This window comes from Phoca vitulina, unplaced genomic scaffold, assembly GCF_004348235.1.
Source record: "Phoca vitulina isolate PV1807 unplaced genomic scaffold, GSC_HSeal_1.0 scaffold14, whole genome shotgun sequence".
Taxonomy (NCBI): Eukaryota; Metazoa; Chordata; class Mammalia; order Carnivora; family Phocidae; genus Phoca; species Phoca vitulina.
Window position 1 is genome coordinate 17,906,242 of NW_022589717.1, and position 16,850 is coordinate 17,923,091.

The 16,850-nt window shown below is 35.2% G+C and overlaps 1 protein-coding gene across 2 annotated transcripts in view; it reads left to right on the top strand.

Moving 5' to 3' along the window:
• The window catches only part of ELMOD2 (ELMO domain containing 2), a 34,509-nt gene extending 20,002 nt beyond the window's left edge, over positions 1–14,507 (top strand). For both annotated transcript variants that reach the window (XM_032412888.1, XM_032412889.1), the window contains exons 6-9: positions 1,785–1,918; positions 4,168–4,236; positions 5,009–5,142; positions 10,937–14,507. In XM_032412888.1, the coding sequence (XP_032268779.1) occupies positions 1,785–1,918; positions 4,168–4,236; positions 5,009–5,142; positions 10,937–11,082 (483 nt within the window). In that variant the 3' untranslated portion in view covers positions 11,083–14,507. The remainder of the gene's footprint in view (positions 1–1,784; positions 1,919–4,167; positions 4,237–5,008; positions 5,143–10,936) is intronic.
• The last annotated feature ends 2,343 nt before the right edge of the window (positions 14,508–16,850 follow it).

Consider the following 16,850-nt stretch of genomic DNA (forward strand, 5'->3'; position numbering starts at 1 on the left):
GCACATTGTACTTGGAGTTAGGAGTTTGTTATATCTAAAAATGCTGTGGAAAGAGACATCGATAATATCTAAGTAGCAGATAATATCTATGTAACAGATAATATTTAAGTAAACAGACAAGTTTTAAAAAAAAACACCTTTTTTTCTGAGAAAGTATATACACTTCACCTACTTTTAAAATTAAAAATAAAACTTGATTTTGTAAAATGAGGATAATGAAAAAACGTACCTCAAAGGGCTGTTGGTGTAGACTGAACCTTTGTATTTAAAAGGTTTTAGAATGGTGCCTGGCACTCACTGGGGGTTGGCCACCATTTATATCTTCATTGTTATCATCATTCCCGTAACTCCTGACCCTTTCTACACATTACCTTCCCTTTAGAAGGGGTAAGATACACATCCTAGCATTTTAGTCAAGGGAATTTTTATCTTGTTGATTCATTATGAGACTCAGTTTTAAAGGCAGAGAGCCAGTTGCCAACGGTGAATCACTCAGCCACTGCATATACTCTGCAGTCTCCGTGGGTAAAGGGCTAAGTAGGTACATGTTTCTTTAAGTGTAGTTTAAGGACCACCTTCACTACAGTTAACCAGTGTCTTAATACTTAGAATTTAAGGTTCCACTTTGGCCCCATGAAATCAGAATCTCCAGGGGTAGAACCCAGAAATTTGATATTTATGCATATTAAATTTGACTATTACTGGTTTTATTGTGTCTCTCCCCACATCACTGAGGCTTTATCACTGGCAAAATCAAACCCCTTGCTGAACCCATGGAGAGACACTGATGTGTTAGTAAAAAGAGAAGGGACCAGATAAAAACCCAATCTAATGGTTGGATTAGCTTCAGGGCCAGAGTCCTGACCCTGTCTTAAAGTAAGGTCACAAGTCTTCACATTTTATTTTAGGTGACAGGATACTCCTTTCATTAGGAGTCCTTTACTCAACAATGCCTGAAATGGTAGTGAAATGGAAAAAAACATGCAAGTATTTCTGTTCTGCAAATATTTACAAACTTTTTAAACAACTTTTGTAAGTCTGCTTTGTTTGATGACTTGTGGTGTTGAATTTAGAAAATGATTAAATTTTTTAAACTTTGTTTTGCGTTGGTTAGTTTGTTGCTAATATTCGATTGCTGTTCTTAAGTGCCCAGTCTTAAGGAACATATTTACTTAAAACCAAGCCATATTATTTTTTTCTTTTAAAATTATGAAAATTTGTAAAATATGATCGTACGGATTGAAATGCTGTCAGTCTTATTTCTCCATGATTCCCTCCGTTTCCCTTCTTCTGTTTAGGGACCGATCACCCACCATTAGAGTGGAGCCTATTTAAGTATGTAGTGTTTGAGCGAAGGACCAAGTACCTAACACTGTTTTGTTTTGTTTTTTTTTCTTAAGGAGGCAGTTTACCAGTCTTGGTATATATATATATATGTATATGTATATATATATATATATATGTGTGTGTGTGTGTGTGTATGTATATATATATATTATTTTAGTAAATAAAGATATCTCATTGTTTTAGATTTCTGTGTACTTGTCACTTTTTTCAAATCTATTCTTAATATCAGTCTTTTAAATTGGAATAAGTATGCTAAATTTTTTAGGGTAATTGATAAGTTCTCTAAATATAGTCTTTGTTGAACCCCTATGATTTGTCTACTAAAGCTGTTTAATTGAAAGTATTGAACTTACTTGTATGTCAGCTATGAGAAGAAAAATGTCTTAGTAAATTAAGAACGTCGCTATTATTTGTAATATGGAAGTATGTTTGTACAGCTTTGGAATCTTCTAATGCCCACGAAAAAGTTGAAGGCTAGAATCTCCAAGCAGTGGGCTGACATTGGTTTCCAGGGTGATGATCCCAAAACTGACTTCAGAGGCATGGGCATACTTGGATTAATCAATCTTGTGTAAGTCAAATAAATTTTTTCTTCTTCTCTAAATGAAATGACGTGTAACCTCCAATATTGTTAAATTCTAATAAGAATTGATCTAGTCGTTTCACACTATCTCTGAATTTTAATAGCTACAGTGCTTAAAGTATTTACTAATGTGCTGGCAACAATATGAAGACATTGGAAACATATTTTGTGTGTGTATGTGATTACTTACTGATATCTTTCTTCTTCCTTTCTCTTTCTGATACCTCTTAAAGAATCATGTATACTCTTTTCTTATTTGTTTTATCTTCTTGCCTCTTCTCTCTTGGCTCTCTAATTACATTTTGGGAAATATAACTTGATACTAATAACGTCTCTTCACACTTACTCTTCAACATCTGTGATAAGTGATCTAAAGCCCTTTTCAGAGCCTATATGAACTCTCTTTTTTTTTTTCTCCTTTAATACTTATGCTTGGGCACATATGTGAAATCCCAAAATATGTAAATAAAATCAGAATTGATGGCCAAAACTATTCTAGAAAGTAAACTAGAAGATTAGTATGGATGTGGATATGCAAATTAAAAGATTTCAGTGTTAGTGTCTGTCCTTGAATTGTGATTTATAGACCATAAAATGGCCTAGAATGGGAAACCTAACCATTAGCAAAGTTTGGATAATTGTTACTGTGAAAAAATTAGTCCTAAAACTGTGCTAACTTATTAATATTGAGAATAACTAGGTCTGTCTGGATAAAGCTATTTTGGGGGAAAATAGAAGATACAGTAGGGTTTCAATATCTCTAATTTTTTCCAGTCATAAAAGTACTTAATTTTCTGTAATACCTAAATTTTATAAGTATAAAGATTATAAAGATTCCCTGTAAGTATACCTGCCAAAGATACAACACAATACAAAAATAATTACAGGGGCACCTGGGTGGCTGAGTCGGTTAAGGGTCTGACTTCGGCCCAGGTCATGATCCCAGGGTCCTGGGATCAAGCCCAGCATTGGTCTCCTTGCTCAGAGGGGAGCCTGCTTCTTCCTCTCCCCCTCCCCTCACTCATGTACTCTCTCTCTCAAATAAATAAATATAGTCTTAAAAAATTAAAAATAATAATTACAAAAAATGAGATTGCCTGTTTTCTACTTTGATAAACAAACTTCCAGTTGGTATTGAAATAGAATAAATGCAGTTTGTTTCCACTTGGAAAAATTACAAAATATTTTAAAATTCATTGTTTTTCAGAACACATAGTATCTTTGTTCTTAGCCTTTAAAGACCATCTTTCTTCTTGGTACTTGCAAACTACACAGATATTTGAACCTCATGGATACCCCTTCGTTCATGAGTGATCCTTCAGTCATGGACTTCTAAATTAACAACCCTTGTTTTAATGGGTTGAAAATTAGCCAGTAAAGAAAAATCGAAGTCTATGGTATTAATCTATAGAAGGAAAATGGGAAAACTTGGTTAGAAATTTCTATGCTTTATGAAAATTTCAATGATTGTGACTTCTAAAATTTAAATGAGCCATGGAAATCCACTTTTTATTCTACTTCTTATCCTTATACAAACACCCAGTCATTCATCATATACGTATATGTGCCTGAGTACCAGTGCATCATGAGGTGACCCAGGAGGTTGAACAGAAGATTTAGTCCCTCTCTTGAAGAACTCAAAGAAGTTGCACTAGTATAAGCCAATAGGATGTGTGAGCCTACAAATAGGTAGCTTTATATATTTCTCCATTGTACCTGTGAATACTTCTGTTTTATGGCCAGCATTTTAGTTATACCATTGACCAAGGAGAGCTTTTTTAATGCAAAAGAAAGGTTATTGCCTTTCTTCTGTTTGCACAGAAAATGGCATTAAACAATATAGACTTCAGTTACGATAGAAGGAGTTAGCTGAGGCGAAAGGATGAATGTCCCAACAGGTACATACAGACTATTTTATAGAAAATTTAAAATAACGACAAAAAGAACTCTAGATTTTTTTTTAAAAGCTAGGTAGAAAGTCTCTTGTTTTTAAAATACTTTAAAGCATTGCCAAGGATCCATGTCCTGTACTAACTAGATAGGCCTGAACCCTCAGAATTAAATTTTGATTGACCAGCATTTCTGAGTCACTGAAGTGATTTGAGGTGGAGATTGGGATGATTGTGGCAGTACTGAGACTATCATCTTGACAGTCAGTAGCTTTTTAAATTTCTTCTGGATATCTTCAATTTGAATAACATATGTTAATTTTACTATTTTTCTTCAACTTTTTAAAGGTATTTCAGTGAAAATTATACCAGTGAAGCTCACCAGATTCTTTCCCGTTCAAATCATCCAAAATTAGGGTAAGCCGGATGCATCAAAGAAACTGTAAATTCTTGAATTTTAAAATGTTGATTAGATTATATGAATTTGAAAGTATTTTGAGGTGTTTTTTAAAAGGAGATTATTTTTATTAATAAGACCTTTATAAAAGATACTGCATGATACATTATTTTTAAGGTGAAATGTGATCATACACCAATTTTGTATTATTTCAATATTTTTTTGTCACAAGATATAGTTTGTCTATAAAATGGAGGTAAGGGACTTTATGAAAGTTTGTTGAGGAATAGATTTGAAAATAGGAATAGGAAATAGCTTTGACATAGAAATAGAAAAATGAGAAATAGCTCTGAAAATTGTAAAGTGAAATGCAGTTGAGGTCCTATTAAGGACGTTATCATCGTTATTTTATTTTTATATTCCAATGATACCTACCTTTGAAAAAACATTATAACAACATTACATCATAAAAATAAATACCCTGATAATGGAGGAGAAAATGTCAGATTACCCAGTGTGTTTTAGAAACCAATGAGAGTGTACTCTTTTTATTTTATTTTTTAAGGATTTTGGTTTTTGGTATTTGTATGGCCAAAGCTTCATTATTACTTCTTAGATTATATCCAGAAAATCAACATCCTCTAAAAGAACAAAAATCTTTTATCTATTCATAAAACCAATACTGTATTAGAAATGCATCAGAGTAATTTTTCACTAATTTCTTGCATAATTTTACATTTATTTTATGAGCTATTTGGCTAGCTGATATAACTGGTAATGTTTCTGACATAGGTATTCTTATGCAATAGTTGGAATCAACCTTACGGAGATGGCTTACAGCTTGCTGAAGAATGAAGCTTTGAAGTTTCATCTCTACAACTTTGTTCCTGGTATACCAACAATGGAACACTTTCATCAGTTTTATTGTGAGTATTAAAATGAGTTAAAGCTAGACATTTCTAGATATAATATTTCTACTAAATATGTAACTTATGCTTGTCATTTTATTTATTTATTTAGGATCTTTGAAAAACAGGGCAATAATGGGGGTGCCTGGGTGGCTCAGGCAGTTAAGCATCTGACTCTTGGTATTGGCTCAGGTCATGATCTCAGGGTCATGAGATGAAGCCCCGTATCAGGCTCCATGCTGGGTCTCTCCCTCTCCCTCTGCCCCTCCCTGCTCATGCACTCTGTCCCTCAAATAAATAAATCAATCTTTAAAAAGAAAGAAAAAAGAAAAACAGGGAAATAATGGAAGATGAGTCCCCAAGAGTATTTTATCATCAGTTTCTATATTTGCTGAATAAAAAAATTTAGCAAGACCGTTTTTTCACATATATGTAAATTCAGGATTTATGCAGTTTTCCTGTAGACATCCATTTTCCAGTCAACTGTAAAATGAATTTTCCCTCTTGAATACTGGTTAGCAAATGTTGTTGAGTCAAGGACAGACCATTCACACATTATTTTGTTAATCTTATAAGGAAATTTAATTTAAAGGAACATTCCCCCCCATCCCCCATTTCAAGGCCAGGTTGTCTTGTGTTAGATTGGGGGTACTTCATAACTAACTGTTCCTAATGCAGTTGTTATTACCACTGTTCCATTAAGTTTTCTTGTGATGATATTTGCACCCTGAAGTTTTAATTAAATGAATTTATCTTGTGAAGCTATTGCTCAGAAGCAAAGACTTTAAACCTAGCTTAGTTTCACATTCTACTTTTCTTGATCTTTTTGTGTCTTTAGAATGCCATTTGCATGTTGGCATGATATAGGAAGCTAATTAGGTAATAAATGGCCAAATCATAACTTCGTCATCTCCATTGTTGAAGGCATCATCCAAGTCTCTCCTTCCCGCAGCCTCCCCTGCCTTCACTTAATCCCTTGTTCCAGGTTTGTCAATTGCTAAATTTCTCTTGCCTTTCCCATCCCCACTGTAACTGCGTGCAGCATGAGGCCTTTGTTACTAGGTTACTGCAATAGCTTTTTCTTTTTTTTTTTTTAATTTTATTTTATTATGTTATGTTAGTCACCATACAGTACATCATTAGTTTTTGATGTAGTGTTCCATGATTCATTGTTTGTGTATAACACCCAGTGCTCCATGCAATCCGTGCCCTCCTTAATACGCAGTAGCTTTTTCAGTAGTCTTTCTGTGATGACCTTTTTCCAGTTCTTCTCCACATTGCAGAGAGAATGATTTAAAATGAAAATCGAATCATTTTGCTCCACTGCCTACAGTTCTTCAAAAGGTTCCATTACAAGGCCTTTCATGATCTGTACCTTGGAAACCTCTCCAGATTCATTCTCCTGCCAAAACCAGCTCCCCACAGTCTGAAATGTGGGCACGCTGGCCTTTTCGTTGTGCAAAGCTATTATGCTCTCTTTTGACTCTGGACATTTCATTCCACCTGGAATACCCATTCGCTTCTTCCTTTCGTCCAGGTGGTGCCTGCTCATCTTTCAAATCTCAGTTTAGACATGACCTTCTCTGGGAAGTCTTACCAGAGACTTTGTTCCTTCAGTTATCCATTTCTTTCTGCATTATTCTTCTTTCCTTCTCTTTTGGAGCATCCCTGTCAGACTAGAGACCTGCTTCTGTTCCTCCCATTTATGCATTCATGCACTGGGTGTCAGTTGCTGTTCTAGGCACTGGGGATAGAGCAGAAATGAGCCAAAAGTCTTGGCATTTATAGAGCTTCCATTTTCAAGACTGAAACAAAACATTCCCTTCATGCAGCGTCCACCTCCAGATACCAATCCATTTATCTGCTCCCCTTCATCATAAAACTTTTCAAATAAGTGCTGTTTTCACTCCCTCTCCGCACTCCCCGTTTGTGTTCCCTCTCTCACTGTGACTCTCTCTGTCAAATAAATAAATAAAATCTTAAAAAAAATTTTTTTTTTGTATGGAATTTCTGTCAAGTCTAGTGTTTTAGAACTCCTAGAGTCAAAAGGAAAACAGATATGCTTTGTGGAAACAACTCTTTTCCATCCTTTCCTGCAAGGATTTCAGAGTTTATGCCATGTAAGGCCCTGCCAGCTTCCTATAATTTTGATGTCATCTCCTGGAGTTTCTTGATGTCTCATCAACTTAGCCATTACAGTCGCAGGACTTTAGGCAGGTCTTTCTCTGAGAGCAATTTACCTTATAGACCAACAATCCAACTCTGAAGCAAGAAATTTCTAGTACTTTTTACTTGAGCAGTTTGTTCCAGACCTAAATAATCATTTGCATAGGCGGTAATGAAAAGCAGTTTTGGGATGCCTGGGTGGCTCTGTTGGTTAAGCTCTGGTCTTGATCTCATGGTCATGAGTTCAAGCCTTGCATTGGGCTCCATGCCCAGTGTGGAACCCACTTAAAAAAAAAAAGGCGATCTAAGGACTTATATGAATGGTAAATAGCTAAAACATAATAGCCAAAAATACTAAAACAAAAATACAATAAAGTTTAGATAGATGTCTTATTTTTCATACTACCCAGATTATTAATCTCTAAATTTTTTATTGTACATCCCTATCAGTGTGATGGGATTTGGGGTGGGGGAGAGCACAGATTCAATTTATATATGAATATGTAATTTCTATAGATGTACTATTGTTCCAGTGTATACACAAGCTAAATTTTGAATGAAATAAAGATTAAAAGTACTACTTAAAAATAATTACAAGATTACCATTCTCAGTTTGTCTTTTGGGAATGAGAAGCAAGTGGCATCCCTCTGCCCAGCGAGGCCTTATTCTTCACTTTTCCCACATATCCTGGTTAACAAATATGTTTTATCATATCAAGAGATTAATCTGAGATCTTTCTTTTTTTTTTTTTTTTTTAAAGATTTTATTTATTTATTTGAGAGAAAGAGAGAGAGACAGAGAAATAGCATGAGAGGGGAGAGGGTCAGAGGGAGAAGCAGGCTCCCCGCTGAGCCGGGAGCCCGATGTGGGACTCGATCCCAGGACTCCGGAATCATGACCTGAGCCGAAGGCAGTTGCTTAACCAACTGAGCCACCCAGGCGCCCTAATCTGAGATCTTTCTTAAATTGGCCTTCTTATGAAGTGATATTTCAGTGTTGAAATGTCATGGTTCTTTTTTTTTTTTTGAACTTTTTTTTTTGGTAAGATTTTATTTATTTATTTGACAGAGAAAGAGAGAGAGCACAGCAGGGGGAGAGGGAGAGGGAGAGGCAGGCTCCCCGCTGAGCAGGGAGCCCGATGCGGGGCTCGAATCCAGGACCCCGGGATCATGATGTGAGCCGAAGGCAGACGCTTAACTGAATGAACCACCCAGGCGCCCCGAAATGTCATGATTCTTAACTGTTAATGTTTACTTTATTTATGACTAATGTTCTAAAATAGAATTTACTTTACTTTTTTTCATATTAAGTGATTATGATAGTCTAGCCACACTTTTATGTAGTCACTGTCTTCCCCTGCTCCATTTTTCTGAAATAAGTCACTTCTGGGGCGCTTAGGTGGCTCAGTCAGTTAAGCGTCTGCCTTTGGCTCAGGTCACGATCCCAGGGTCCTGGGATCGAATCCCATATAGGGCTCCCTGCTCAGTGGGGAGCCTGCTTCTCCCTCTCCCTCTGCTGCTCCCCCTGCTTGTGCTCTCTTGTGCTCTCTCTCTCTGTCAAATTAAAAAAAAAAATCTTAAGGGCGCCTGGGTGGCTCAGTCAGTTAAGCGTCTGCCTTCGGCTCAGGTCATGATCTCAGGATCCTGGGGTCGAGCCCTGCATCGGGCTCCCTGCTCAGTGGAGAGCCTGCTTCTCTCTCTCCCTCTGCTGCTCCCCCTGCTTGTGTGCTCTCTCTCGTTCTCTCCCTCTCTCTGTCAAGTAAATAAATAAAGTTTAAAAATCTAAAAAAAAAATCTTAAATAAGTCACTTCTATTTCTTCTTAAAAATTCTTTCAGGAGAGGAAATGAGATTCTGGTGGAAACAAAGTCTAATTTATAACATAATAGAGACCACTTGCAAACTATGTGATTTGAGCAAGTTTTTTAAGCTCTGTGGGCACCTGGCTAGCTCAGAGCATGCAACTCTTGATCTCAGGGTCATGAGTTCCAGTCCCACGCTGAACATAGAGATTACTTGAAAAAAAAGTAAACGCTCTCTGCACACTCCGTTTCCTCTTCGGTAAAATGGGTATAAGGTAGTACTGCATCATAGGATTGCTGTGAGAGTAAATATGCACATGAGCACATGGTGAGCACTATAATAGCATTTGTTAAATAATTAAATATATTTGGTTGAATCCAAATACAGTGTAGGAGTGGTTTTAAATTCACGTTTTTTGGTTGTAAATATATCTATATACATTTATTTTTATTAAGTACTGTTAACATTTTGAGGATTAATTTGGCTACTATCATGAGGATGTTAAAAAACAAAAATGTTAAGCCTACTATTTAGAGTTCATGTTTTTTTTAACATTTTATTTATTTGAGAGAGAGAGAGCATGAGCCAACGCCGGGGGGAAGCTGTGGAGGAGCAGAGGGAGAGGGACAAGCAGACTCCAAGCTGAGCACAGAGCCCGATGTGGGGCTTGATCTCACAACCCTGAGATCATGACCTGGGCCAAAATTAAAAGTTAGATGCCTAACTAACTAAGCCACCCAGGGACCCCTCGTATATTCTTTTTAAAAAGAGAAGGTGCTGATAGTTCATTGAGGAAGGCAGAAATAATTCTTAGATTTATAAATCAAGTAGCAAACAGCTTTCATGTATTTTATCCTTGTCAAATGTTTTCTCATTACTTTCATATTTGTGTTTCAGGGGTCTCTGGGGATAACTTATTTTCCTATTCCCAAGGTATCTTTTGACAGTACTGTGTCTCTTTACATTTGAGGGATTTTATTGATATTTGAGACAAACAGTAAATATACTAAATATTTTATTGAAATTCCTGCTTATTTTGAACATACAAAAATATTTCTTTTAAGGTTTTCACATTTCTAGTAGTTTATTAATATAATTTCTGATTACTATATCTTTTTAAAAATTTTTTTATTTAAATTCAATTTAGTTAACATATAGTGTAAAATTGGTTTCAGGGGTAGAATTTAGTGACTCATCAGTTGCATCTAATACCCAGTGCTCATTACATCAAGTGCCCTCCTTAATCCCCATCACTCAATTATCCAATCCCCTGACCCCCATCCCCTCCAGCAACCTTCAGTTTGTTTCCCATAGTTAAGAGTCTCTTATGGTTTGCTCCCATCGCTGTTTTCAATTTACTTCATTTTTCCTTCCCTTCTCTGTTGTTCATCTGTTTTGTTTCTTAAATTCCACATTTGAGTGAAATCATACGGTATTTGTCTTTCTCTGACTGACTTATTTCGCTTAGCATAATACCCTCTAGTTCCATCCATGTCATTGCAAATGGCAAGATTTCATTCTTTTTGATGGGCAAGTAATAATCCACTGTGTATATATAACACATCTTCTTTATCCATTCATCTGTCGACGGACATCTGGACTCTTTCTATAGTTTGGTTATTGTGGACATTACCTGTAAACATTGGGGTGCAGGTGCCCCTTCACATCACTATTTTTGTATCCTTTGGATAAATACTTAGTAGTGCAATTGCTGGGTCGTAGGGTCTGATTATTGTATCTTAATGTGGAATTTAAAGGATGATTCTGCACTTTAAAATGAGATGCTTTGGTTGTGATTTCTCTACTGAGCACTGTATTTTTTCTTTATTTTTCTTTAACTGCAGGTTACCTTGTCTATGAATTTGACAAGTTTTGGTTTGAAGAAAAGCCAGAAAGCATTATGTATTTCAACATGTATAGAGAGAAGTTTCATGAAAAGATTAAAGGACTCTTACTGGATTGTAATGTATCACTTACTTTAAAAATATGAATCATCCGTAGTATCTTCTATTTCTACCACATTTTGCACACACAACAGAATTTATATGTTGTAATAGAAATTATCTGATCAATTACACTCGTTATATATAATTTCCTACAAAAATATTTCAGAAGTTCTATTTAAGAAAGCTAGTGGACAATCAGTGTATGTTTACAGTCGTTTATACACTGTTCTCCAAAGGTACCTTATCCTTCCAAAGATCCCTTCTGTAGAGGCCTGCAAACTATAGTCTGGACCTTGGGACTTAGCCCATTTGGTGTAAAAGTATAAATCAGGTATTTGTATTAAATTGATTGATTAAAATGTGTAAAAATCAGTTTTCATTTTTATGTGTTGTAACTATCAAGTCAGTCTCTTTTCAGAGCTCCTTTCAGGTTTTTTGTGTTTTAGTTTGGAAATGATTGTTTTTTATTTCCTTCGTCTTATTATCTCCCTAGGTTAATTAACAGGAAGAGTAGTTCATGGCTTTCGTTGCATCTCAGTCACATTCCTGATGTTGCTTCATTAGTAGCAAAAGGCATAGATACATCAGACAGGATAAACAATCATGGCCTCTTCCTTTTTGGTTTCTCTGATTATTTAGTGTAATAGCTAATGAGAGAATGACAGTATTGGTGACTAGCTTTTTTGTTTTTAAATACCACACCTGGAAATATCACAGTGGTATTTTAAAGCTTAAGGCATTTTTTCATCTTCAGTATTTGCTTTTCAGTCCATGGTAGGAAGGAAATGTGGTTAGTGCTCCATGTGAAGGCCTTTTATGAGGCTTCTCTGCCGGTGAGTGTTTATGAAAAGAGATGTATTTGCTAAGAAAATCTTGACTGTATTCAAAGGACAGTGGCTATTTCCATAAAGCTGTCTTTGAACTGAAACAAGAGGAAAACCTAAAGCTTTTTAAAAATACCCGTTAAACATTGTTGGTTTATTTTACTTACTGTTAACTGTTGCTTCTTTTTGCTTTGCCCCAAGAGTGTTTCTAGAGAATGGTGTATGGACTTTATGGGTATTCTTTGAGTTAATGGTCTGTGGGATTCTAAAGTAGCCCGAGGATGATGACTGTGCATTTTGTATAGCTTTATTCTCCTCAAATCTCAGGAGGGCATCAAGTGCTGTCAAGGATTACAGAGTGATGAGATTCTAACAGGAATAATTTCTTCCTTATGTGTTTTAGAAATTTGTACTCCTAGCAAAACTAAAAGAGTTTAAAGATATGTCTAATTACTAAGTTCTTCTTAAATGCTACAGAAACCAGCCTGTTAGAGACATAATTTAAACATGATGAGAGTTAGCGCATCTTTTAACGTGGTATATATCAAATGTTTAAGAACTAACTCCTGTGGTATGGCAAGACCTGAGACTTGCACTATTTGTTCATGTCTCTCTGCAAACTTGCCAAAGAGAAGAGTGATAAAAGATATCCGAGTGGAAAATAACAGATGCAGTGCTGGATAGCACGTACATTGAGAACACAGCATTAAAACTATTATTTTCTCAACAGGGTAAAACTTTTAAAAATTGGGTTCATTTTATTATAATCATGGTGGTTTAGCGTCTCAGTATCACAGGAATTTAAAAATTGGTTTTGGTTTCCTGTAGGAGACTTCGCAAACTTTGGATTATCTTTTTTTTTTTTAATTTTTTTTAATATTTTCAATGTTTTATTATCCAGCTCTAGAGTTCTAGGAGATGTAGCAAAATCCTGGTCAGGATCAGGTGCTAACCATTAAAGTTCATTTTATATATTAAGTGTTTACTCTTACATGGAAAGCAATTCTGTTAGTTTAATTTCCATGCTAAAAATACTTACCTTTATATTTTAATCTTTCAACAGCTGAGGTCTTGAACTGATTTAAACCTTTGTCAGTATGCTTAATAAAGAATGATCCAATTATGAAAGGGGAAACTTTTTAAATAAGTTTTCTCCTTCTAGGGAGGAAAAAAACTTTAATGTTTTAAGAATGTCATTAGAAAGTTTGGTCAATAATATGGTTTTTAAATGAACTCTGTTTATACAATACAGATATTGTCCTGTTTTTGCTTAAAATAATCAGTAACCATTTCAGAAATTCTGTAGTGAATTGGTCTAAAAGCTACCAATAAAATCTAACTATTTGATAGTCTGGAAGCCAAGCTAAATGTTGCCGCTTGTAAATTAGAATGTAACATAGTGACATACATGAAAAGAAAAACATAATTGTGTCTACCTTCCTACTTTTCCTTGCTTTCAACCTATGTATGTTAGAATTTTACGTAGCCTTAAAATCCATATTTAGAATCTTACCTGTTTCTGTAATAATGAATGAAATACCAAAGTAGTGATAGAATTGAAGTAGCAGGAAAATTATGTTTGCTTTAGCATCAGAAAAGTGAATCAATGTTGAAATGAATTTTTGTGTGTGCCAGATTGAAGAGAGTGTGCCAGTGACAGGAATAGTGTAAACATACGATTACACTGGTTGTAGTTCAAATATGTTCTGAAAGACAATCTTTAAGGAAATAGGAGAAATCAGGGGATATCAGTGTATCAGTGAACCTAGACCAGCCTCTCTTTGTATATATATATGGTGGTAGAGTTAGATATAAAATCAGTGTCTTACTGGCACCAGTTTAGAAAACAAGATCTTTTTCTTGAAAATGCCCATCCTGGTTTTTTTTTCTGTTTTAACAACTACTTGGATTTGTCTGTATTTTTCTATGTGAAAAATATATGTAGTCTTCGTTTTATTCCAGTATTAATAATTGTTTATGTACTGTTTCTCCCCTTTGCATTCAGTGAAATTGGACTTGATCAAAGATTTGCTCAAAGGAGCAGCATTACATGAGTGAAAAGTGGAATGCTCATTGCCAGAGCAGGAAAGATTACACACTGTCATGGCACGGAAGAGAAGAGGTTTGGCCTGGAGGGCAATAATGTTTATTATCCTCCTTGAATTAATGATTGGGGGCCAGCAGCTGTTTTCTCAGGATAAATGGTCCACCCAGCTTCTCTATGAACAACTCTGGGGAGGCTTACTTTCCATTTTCACATTTATGAACCTCTCCACACAAGTAGATTGTTAATGAAGATTAATGGACTTATTAAACATCTGAGCGAAATCATGAGTGAGCTTGTTTCGTTTTGTTTTGTTTTTTTCTGGCTTCAACTTTTGACAAGAAAAAATTTAAAAGTAGTTCAGCTAAGACCCAACTATTATAGGACAGTTCTTTTTTTTTTTTTAAATTATAGGGCAATTCTGTGTTTCTGTTAATGTATTCAAAAAACGAGCAGTGGCTTTCCCTGGGGGAAAAAGTGCTGGTTGGCAACTTAAAGAAATAGATTTTTGTCTACTTTGGATAAAACAATTAACTTCTTATGTAAAAGCAATAGTTGAAATGTGATGTCATTTTGTTCGGAATGTTGTGAACAAATAAAAAATGTGTCAAAATTGTTATATAAGCCTTTCTCCTAATCCTTCCGTCTCTTCCCTTCCTCCCCATCCCTTATTTAAGTCATTTATGTTCATGAAATAGTGTCTTTCTTATTTAATCCTTTAATCATGTTCCTATAGATGAATCAGAATATACAGAAAATTTTTATTTTTATGACTTTAACTCATCCATTAATTACCTATTTAAGATGTTACTGGGTAACAACAATTGGTTATGAGACCAGAAAAGAAGCTGCCACTCCCACCCCCCATTCTTACAAAGGATAGGAATAATTCATACTGCACTGCAGTATGTTTTACTTAACTTTGCAATGAATCTTAGACACATTTTTATATTAATACATAGCTTCCTTATTCGATTTATATACAGCTGCAGAGCATTCCTGTGTGTGTGTGTGTGTGTGTGTGTATGTATCTTATTTTGAACTAAACAAAAATACTACATATGTCACTGGTTGGATACAGCAAAAGCAGTACTAAGTTAGTACTAATTATAGCTTTAAATGTATGTATTGAAAAAAGAACGGCTGAAAGCTAAAGACAGAGCAATCATCTCAGGGAGTTTGGCAAAGAACAAAATAAACCTAAAGAAAATAAAGGAAATACTAAAGGCAAGAGCCCAGATGCACGGAATAGAAATGCATACCATAGAATCAACAAAAGTAAAAAGCTGTTGCTTGAAAAGACTAGTAATACTGATAAACCTTGGTGAGATAAATTAAGAATAAGGAAGAAAGCAAATAATGATATTAAGAATTAAATATGAAACATCACTACAGATCCTGCAAATACTGAAAAGAAAATATATTAAGGATAACCTCAAAAATTTGAAAATTTAGATGAAATATAAACATTTCTAGAAAAATATGCTTACCAAAACAAAACTGTACAAGAAGAAATAGGGAAGCAAAAAGTCCTAGCATTGTTATGTGGATTCAGCAATTTAAAATCTTTCCATTAAAAAACCTACAGTCCTGTGTGGCTTGCACTGGCGAATTAACACATTTAAGAATAAAATAATGACAGTTTTCACAATCTCTTCTACATAAAGGGTGGACACCCTGTAATTCATGAAACTATCATAATTCTGATGACTCAAGTCCAACCAGAACAGAATGAAAAAGAATAATTATATGCCAGTGTCATTTTAGATGCTGTAATGCTAAATAAAATAGAAGCATACTGAAATCCAGAAATAAATATATTAAATCAATAATGAACTACATATAAATATGCTGTTTTAATGTGTGATCAGTTGTAACTCAGTTGGATTAATTCCCAGAATAATATTAATGAAATTTACCACATTAGCATTTGAAAATCACATAATCTTAAAAGTTGCAGAAAAAGCATTTGATAAAAATCAACATCCATTCATGTTAAAAACTTAGCAAATAAGAAATAGAAAGGGGTTACCTTAATTTTACAAAATTTATCTATAAAATAAACAATAGCAAATATATTTAATGGTAAAACATCGGGATGAGAATTGAGAAAGGATGTCACCACTTGTATCCATCCGTTTTTGCCACAATAACAACGTGTAACAACCAATCACACGAAATCTTAGTGGCATACAAAAAAAAAGCATTCCCTCCTCACACATGGGTAGGCTAACCAGGCAGCTTTGCTAATCTCCACTGGATTCAGCTGGCCTTAAATACAGGTCATGGGTTCGGTTCCTGTCAGCTCCATGTGATCTACTTATCTGGGACCAATGGGCTACCTGAGGCATGCTCTTTAATGGTGCAGCAGAAACACAAGAACAAGCCCAATGGCTCACAGGTATTTCGAGCCTTTGCTCACTCACATTCCCTTGGTCGTATAGCAAGTCACATGGTCAAGTCCAACATCAATGGAACAGGGAAATGTACTCTAAGGAAGGGCTAAGGAGTGAACATTTGATGAATAATCCAAATTGTCACAGCACATCTATTCAAAATTGTGCTAGAGTCCTACCTAGTACAATAAAACAAGTGGATGGAAGGAAGGTAAAGTTATTATTCATAAATGATATAAATGTGTACACAGAAAATCCCAAGAGAACTGATCTGATATCAAGGGTAGAGGAGGAATTTTTGATCATTTATCAAGGGTGAGGGATTCTTAGCCCGATTCTTGTTAAATTGCGCTCTTGTAGACATGCCTAAGAAGGATTTAGTAGAAAAGGGCAGCTCAGAGAAGCCTGACTATAAGGTTTGATCAAGGGGGAGCATCTTGTCACTACCGCCTACTGCCTGACAGCAAAGAAACAAACTTCTATGTTTTCTTCCGTATTCTTGACAGAAACATGCTACTCTAAGGTTGTGGTCTGTTGTAGTTTGGATT